This window comes from Bidens hawaiensis, unplaced genomic scaffold (assembly GCF_021521415.1).
Source record: "Bidens hawaiensis isolate Kalapana, Puna unplaced genomic scaffold, B.hawaiensis_p1.1 tig00036397_1, whole genome shotgun sequence".
Taxonomy (NCBI): Eukaryota; Viridiplantae; Streptophyta; class Magnoliopsida; order Asterales; family Asteraceae; genus Bidens; species Bidens hawaiensis.
This window is the reverse complement of record NW_027496358.1, coordinates 50,298-57,862: the sequence shown is the minus strand read 5'-3', so window position 1 is coordinate 57,862 and position 7,565 is coordinate 50,298. Positions and strand designations below refer to the sequence as shown.

The window sequence follows — 7,565 nt, the reverse complement described above, 5'->3', positions numbered from 1 at the left end:
TTACATGTCTTTGTGAGATGGAGGGGCCTACCTCCTTGTTCGAGAGAGGAACAACCCCCGCAATGCTAAAGTCCAATGTTTCATTGTCTGTCTCTTTAATTGCTAGTTAGATTCGGACCTTGGGTTCCATATGTATTACTGATGCTCTAATTCAAAAAGAACATTAAAAATACGGGCTTGCTTTCGAAAAAAAATATTTACTGATCTTCACACAATAAAGATAATACGAAGTGATCAATACAACTACAAACTTTAAGTTATTATATTATAGGTTTTGTAACACGTTTTTAACCTCACATTTGATGTTTCAGATTTGTTTACATAGAATATAAGGGTTCTCATGTAGCCTCAACTCTCTGCCTTTATCTTGTTATATATGACATCTACATTTACGACCTTAAAGAAAACAAAAGGTTCAAATATATAATTGATCAATGCGGTCTAAACCATATAAGAATTAAAAGATGAATTTTTCATTTTTCTTCGTTTATTTTACTCATAACGTTTATTTTATTATTTTTCATTGTTTTTTACCTTCATATATGAAAATCTACTATATATAACAACTTTTTATAATCTAGGATTAGAGAATTGAAGTGGTGGAAGGGATGTAGTGTTTTTTCAAAAGAAAGTTTTATATTTTAAAGATATGAGAGAGCTTGATGAATGGGTTTTACATCAATATTGAATTTAACATTTTGCTAAATACAGGGGAAAAAATGGAACTTTACTATCATTTTTTTAATACCTCACAAGTGGCTTTTTGTGTACGTGTGACAACCATCATTCCTTTTCACCTCATCAGTCATGACCCGAACCAAGTTGCAGGTCACCTATACCTTTCATGGATCAAATGGTGGACCCCACAAACTCTCTCTCTAGCTTTCTCTCTCTCTACAAGTCTCACTTTGGTAGCTATATATATATAGGTTGGTGGTGGTGTAGGTAAGTGTGTTGTTTTGATTGATTTATATACATTATAAACATTTTAGGTAACATTAAAGTTATCTATAGTTTTCTTGTGTTTTGCTCGCTAACGATGGGAAGACAACCGTGTTGTGACAAACTCGGGGTGAAGAAAGGCCCGTGGACGGCCGAGGAAGATAATAAACTTATCAACTTTATTCTGACTAGTGGCCAATGTTGTTGGCGGGCTGTCCCGAAGCTTGCGGGACTCCACCGCTGTGGGAAGAGTTGTAGGCTACGGTGGACAAACTACCTTCGACCCGACTTGAAGCGAGGTCTACTCACTGAGTCTGAAGAACAACTCGTTATTGATCTCCATGCTAGACTCGGCAATAGGTAAATTTGATGTCACTCTCTCACACCAACTAAATGATATTTTCAAAATTTCCAAAGCTCATTGATGTTGTATCTATCTTTCATGATTCAATTACATATTTAATGCCAGGTGTTATAAGTTATATACTGAGAGCTTTCATAATAATTGGATCTTAATAATCCAACTTTATAATTATAAATATATTGATAATAATTTATATAGACAATTTGATTTATGATATTTCTTAACTTCAAATTTTGTTGAGATTGGTGATCTCACTTGCGCAGTTATCATCCATGTACACTTGATTTAACTTCCATTTTGCTCATGTGGATGGTTATGAGCGAAATAGGAAACATATATTTCTTGGGAGCAAAATCAAACGAAAATTAAGTTAAATCAGGTGTAAATATATGATTTTTTTGGTGCTATTTTTAGTTGCTTTGACAATAAAAATGAATTTTAAAAATATTACCGGTTAAATTATCAATATAGAACATCATTGAGTAATATAAATATATGCTGGATTATGAAAACATGAATTACTATTTAATATTAAAATTGAATTTAGTATTTAGTGATTATATAAGTATTTGTTAAACAAAAAGTAATTATATAAATGTTGCTTTTGGCAGACATGTTTCATAGTAAAGATACGAGGAGATTGTTTAGTGCTTGGCTTTTATTGGTCTATTTTCACATCTTTGACGTTTATATATTTCAAGAAAAAGTATAGTGTTGTTCTTTTTAGTTTTTACTCTATTTTGTGGGTCCAGCAGGTGATTTTTCACGTTAACAATTAAATAAAAATATTGTTTTTAACGTCAAATTTCTTTTAATCATTGTTATGTATAAGATTTGAACCCAAATCATTTTTTATTTAACTCATATATTTAAAGGTTTTTTTTAATGGATCGCCATCTCATTGTATCAAATAAATATCCATTGAATGCATAATTAATCTTGCCACATTTAAATATATAAACTTATGACCTTTTTTTTTGTTTTTCTTTTATATCAACAAAATTTCCGACACTTGATGTATTTTTCAAGTAAAATATATATGGAAAGATCTTTTAACTCATACAAACGCACATAATACATAATACAATAAAAAATAAATTTATGTATTTATTGTAGCGAATGGAATTTAGTAAAAAAAAGCAAGTTTATATTTATATCTTATGTCGTATAGAGTGAAGTTAAGTTTTTGCATTGTTTGGTTGTTAGGTGGTCTAAAATCGCAGCAAGATTGCCTGGACGCACAGATAACGAGATTAAAAATCATTGGAACACTCATATCAAGAAAAAACTCATAAAACGGGGAATAGATCCTGTCACCCATGAACCACTTCAAAAGGAACAACGAGATATGGAGACATCATCATCTCCTGGAGAGCATTCCCCACAATCTGAAATCAACAACCATTCACCACATTTAAAAAGCAGCAATGCCACAAGAAGCTTTGAGGACTCCTCACAACATGAAAATTGTTCAACTTTAAGTGGTGAGCATGAAAAGTTGTTTGAAGGTGCATGTGAAGATGAGAAGTTGTTAAGCTATCTCTTAGGTGACGAAGGGCCTCCGCTAGTCGATTTAACTAGTTGGGAGTTACCAAACAATGCACAAAATGTTGATGTCTTCACCTCATGGGATGATTGTGCTACATGGCTATTAGATTGTCAAGATTTTGGAGTTCATGATTTTGGGTTGGATTGCTTTAATGAAGTTGAGATGAGTGTCTTCGATACCTTGGAGACAAGCACTAAACAACAAAAGTAAAGTTAATATGGTTCAAGGGGTAAGGCTATGTTATTGGCTTGATTTTTGTCATGTCCCATGAGATGATTCACCAAAGAGAACAAAACCTAAAACAACATTTATCTTGTTATGTAATAACACACGTTGCTAAGTAGTCAATTTTAGGTTATTAGTGTTACTATGCCAAGTATATGATGGTAGAAGAGAACTCAAGTCTTAAAAAGAGATTTCTCGCCATCTATTTGGTAAGTTATTGAAACATGTCAAAAAGTTTTAGTTACTTAGAAAAAAAGTTATATAATAGGAACAAATGTGAAATATCAAGAACTTAGAGGGTCTTTGTAAATAAGGAAAGTTCTTGTATATGTCTTCTTTTGTTCATAAACAATGTTACGCTTTTTTTTTTCTTTTCATTATTATCAATTTTTTATTTTAGCTTTTGCTTCTTAACCTTTATTTTTTGATAAGTTTAACTTAAAACACAACAAACGTAAAGCAAATTTAGAAAAAGCAATATCGTTCACATGGAACTCATACTTGTGTATAATACGAGGATGATTACGGAAGACAGCTAAAAATGTGAATCAAGAAAAACATATCGTTTTCATATACCCTAAATTGATGGACTTTATTATGTTATTTAGCTTATTTAAACATTTGGTTGGCCGGGCTAGTTTCAAATTCACGAATTTTGTGATGTCTTTGTTTACATTTTGTTTTATATCGTGTGTGTTTAACACTAAATGGTTTTAATCACCCACCAATATTTCACTTGATGTACTTTTTCTAAGATTTGGTGGGTTTGTTTCGAAGGTTTGGCCAAAGTCTATAAAGTGATACCCCAAAATCCAGTTGGTCATTCAGTTTGACGTAGACAGGGTATCTAAGTCATTAACAAAACCTTAACGAAACTAATTACTTTTGTTAGCGCAACAACATCTGTGTTAGGATTGAGTAAGCAGTTGGAATGAATTTGTAATTTACGAAAGTAAATACTAAAACCATATCTGATAATACTAAACAACCCGTACATGTAATTAATTCTTTTAATATTTACAAGCTTACAGTTATGACAACTTCGATAGTATTAAATGTTTTTATTATATGTGCTATTTGTAGGATTTTCTTGTTTGGACTTTCATGTAACATATGTAACATATGTAACATATCAACAATCCTGATTTTTTACTTACAAAATGGACTTTGATTTGTTTTTTTTATCATTCGAGTGAACACTTTCCATAAGTTTACGTATCCTATAATTACTTTCACTCTAAACAGATATAAAGTATTCTTATCATCTACCAATGTTTTAAAAACCGGTATTTTATTTGCACCAGCTATGACTAAAAAATGGTACAACCAGTTGAACCGGGTTATAGCGGGAGGTTCAACCGGTTGAATAGTTTACCTTATAATTTTATACAAATGTAACTTCAATCCAAAAATAATCCAAAACTACTGTTTGGTATGGGGTAATGGAATGGACGACAGAATGGAATGGAATGGACAAAGGAATGGAATGAGTTATTACCATTCCAGTGAAATGTTTAGTTACCATATGAGAATGAAATGAATCATTACTTTGTATTGTTGGTAGGTAAGAAAAAAATAAAAAATAAAATTAAAATGGTAGTGAGTGGTGGTGGTGGTGGTGGGAGCGGTGGCGGTAACGGTGGAGGTGGTGGTGGCGGTAACAGTGGAGGTGGTGGTGGGCAACGATGACGGTGACAGTGGGCGGCATGTGTGATGGTGGGGCGATGATTGATGGATGCGGCGGGCGGCTGGAGGTGGTGGGTGGCTGGCACTGATGGCGATGGTTTGTGGAGGTGGGTGGTGGCAGCGGTGGACGCCGACGGTGATGGTAGTGACAGCAGTGTCGGTGGGCGGCATGTGTGATGGTGGGGCGATGGTTGATATATGCGGCAGGTCGCTGGCGGTGTTGGGTGGATGGCACCGATGGTGATGGTTGGTGGAGGTGGGTGGTGGCAGTGGTGGACGGCGATGGTTGCAGTGGTGGCGGTGGTTGGTGGTGGTGGTGGGTGTTGATGTTGGGTGGTGGTGGTGTTGGGAGGGTGGTGAAGGTGATGTAGGGTGAATGAGGGAATGAAAAGAAAAAAAAAAACATGGGATATGGATGGAATGAAATTGGGGTATTTTAAAGGGAATGAAATGGACTATGTAATGGGTCATTCCATTACTTTGGTCAACCAAACACACTATTTTCCATTCCATCATAATGGGTCATTCCATTCCGTCCTTCATTCCTGCATAACAAACGCTACCTAAATAATGAAAAATTGGTTTTAAATAATTCAAACTATGCCATATTGGCAAATAACAGTCCCAACTTCACACTTGGCTGGTAGCGGTCCCAACTAAAGGTGCATTTGTTTACAACGGTCCACGGCTAACAGAACCTAACGCCGTTAGTTGCAGGTCGTCGGAAAAACATTTTTGCTCGAAAAAATCATATTTTTCGTTGGAAAACTCAACCTGAACACCACCACCACTAACTGACTCAACACCAACCAATTGCCATCGCCACTTGATCACCACCAATTGACTCCGGCGGCCTCAATAATTGAGGATTTTACTTGAAAAAAATGTTCATGAAGGCCTGATTTAACGCTACAAAGAGGTTTCAGTCCAAAAGATTGATTTTCCCGCGAAAAATGTGATTTTCAGGCCAAAAACGTTTTTCCGGCGACCTGCAACTAACGACGTTAAGGTTCTGTTAGTCGCGGACCGTTGTGACCAAATACACCTTTAGTTGGGACCGCTACCAGTCAAGTGTGAAGTTAGGACTGTTATTTGCCAATAAGGCATAGTTGGAATTATTTAAAACCAATTTTCCCCTAAATAATTCCATAACAAAAAATAATTCAAAAGTTAATCTATATTTAAAAAACAATGCAAAAGCACTCAATTTAAAAAAAAATAGTCTTAAAGTTTACACGTTTGAATGTTCATGGTTGAGTTAAAAACAATTTTAAAAATATATGGACCGCAAAAATAAAAAATTTCTCATACTTAAAACCGGTTTGCCGGTAAAAACTGGTATTTTAGACCAAAACCGCCGGTACGATGTTCTAGCAAATTGGTGAAAAATACCGGACTCAAATTACCGGCCTGCTGTAAGAAATGCGGTTTAACAAGTTCAACCAGCCGATTTAAGCTGGTTTTTAAAACACTATCATCTACAACAAATGTATATAAATCATATTGCTGGTTTTTGAGATCTGACCACTTATTAGTAAATCTCTTGTACTATTAGGTTATGATCAAATATCATTTGAAGATATTTATTGGAAAATAGAAAAAGACAATGTAGCTCATAAATAGACTTATTTATACTATATATAATTCATAAGTGATGCGCAAATTAAGACAATAAAATAAGAATTTAAGAGCTTTACAACTTACTAGCACAAGTGCTCGCGCGTTGCGGCGGGATCGTATTATGGTGTTAGCGATGACGTGTTTGTTGGTATATCCGTGGGACCAATTGGATTAGTCGAACCAGAGTCAAGAACCAGATAAGTATATATATTTTTATATAATTTAGTATATATATTAATATTGATGAACCGTTAAACTGAATAATAACATAAACTTTGTTTAGAGTAAAACTAACTTAAGTATTATCCTTGACTTCCTTGATCATGAACTAACTTGATAACATCATGTACCATTGTTGGACGCATGGACGTCTTACCCAAATATTTTTATTTACATGAATTAATAATCAATTAACTCTAACTTAACAAAATGATTAAGCTATATTTAATATTTTGGTTCTATATTTTTCAACCAAATGATAAACCAAAGAAAATGGTTTTCAAAAGCTTAAAAACCAACAGAAAACCTGGACTTTTGTCATTCTCTCTTCTTTATTTTGAGCAAGCGTGACATAAAACGGTTTATTTTCATTATGAATTTCAATGTTACTTGGTTTGATAACAACCATTTTACTATCCATACCCGTATTATATATTAAGTCTAATGGATAGTCAAATATATTAATTACTTTGCACGGTTAAAATGTATATTAACATTAAACATTTTAGTTTAAAATGCCACTTAGTTAAATGCAACAAAGAAAGACCCTATGCTATTTTCATTGTTGTTCGATATTACCTATTAAATTATTTCAGCTCATATAAATATAAAATTTAACAAAAACTTAAAAATAATTGACCAACAAAGCGGCAAACATTGCATGAGGCAATTGTACCAAACTAAAAAAAATTCTTTACATAATCCAGCCTGCCATTGTGACATACTCTTGTAGAGATAATTTTCAACTGGCGTGCGAAAGGCGCCGTACACCTAATGGGTTTATGCTAACTCAAGTCACCTTTGGCCCACCAATTATGATATAAATATCAACACCCTAAACTTCAATCTATTATATGTTATTTAACTATTAACTCAGCTGAGCAGATTGAAAGATTAATGTGTGCAAAATTAAGGAAAATTCAAATCCATAAGAGGACCATCTCACTGGTTTCGTTGAAG

At 33.9% G+C, this 7,565-nt stretch overlaps 1 protein-coding gene across 1 annotated transcript; it reads left to right on the top strand.

The window, feature by feature from the left end:
- The first annotated feature begins 675 nt into the window (after positions 1 to 675).
- LOC143588462 (MYB-like transcription factor ODO1) lies at positions 676 to 3,390 on the top strand. Its single transcript, XM_077069453.1, has 2 exons — positions 676 to 1,302; positions 2,513 to 3,390. The coding sequence occupies exons 1-2, from the start codon at positions 1,040 to 1,042 to the stop codon at positions 3,063 to 3,065; spliced, it is 816 nt and encodes a 271-aa protein (XP_076925568.1). The 5' UTR covers positions 676 to 1,039; the 3' UTR covers positions 3,066 to 3,390.
- The last annotated feature ends 4,175 nt before the right edge of the window (positions 3,391 to 7,565 follow it).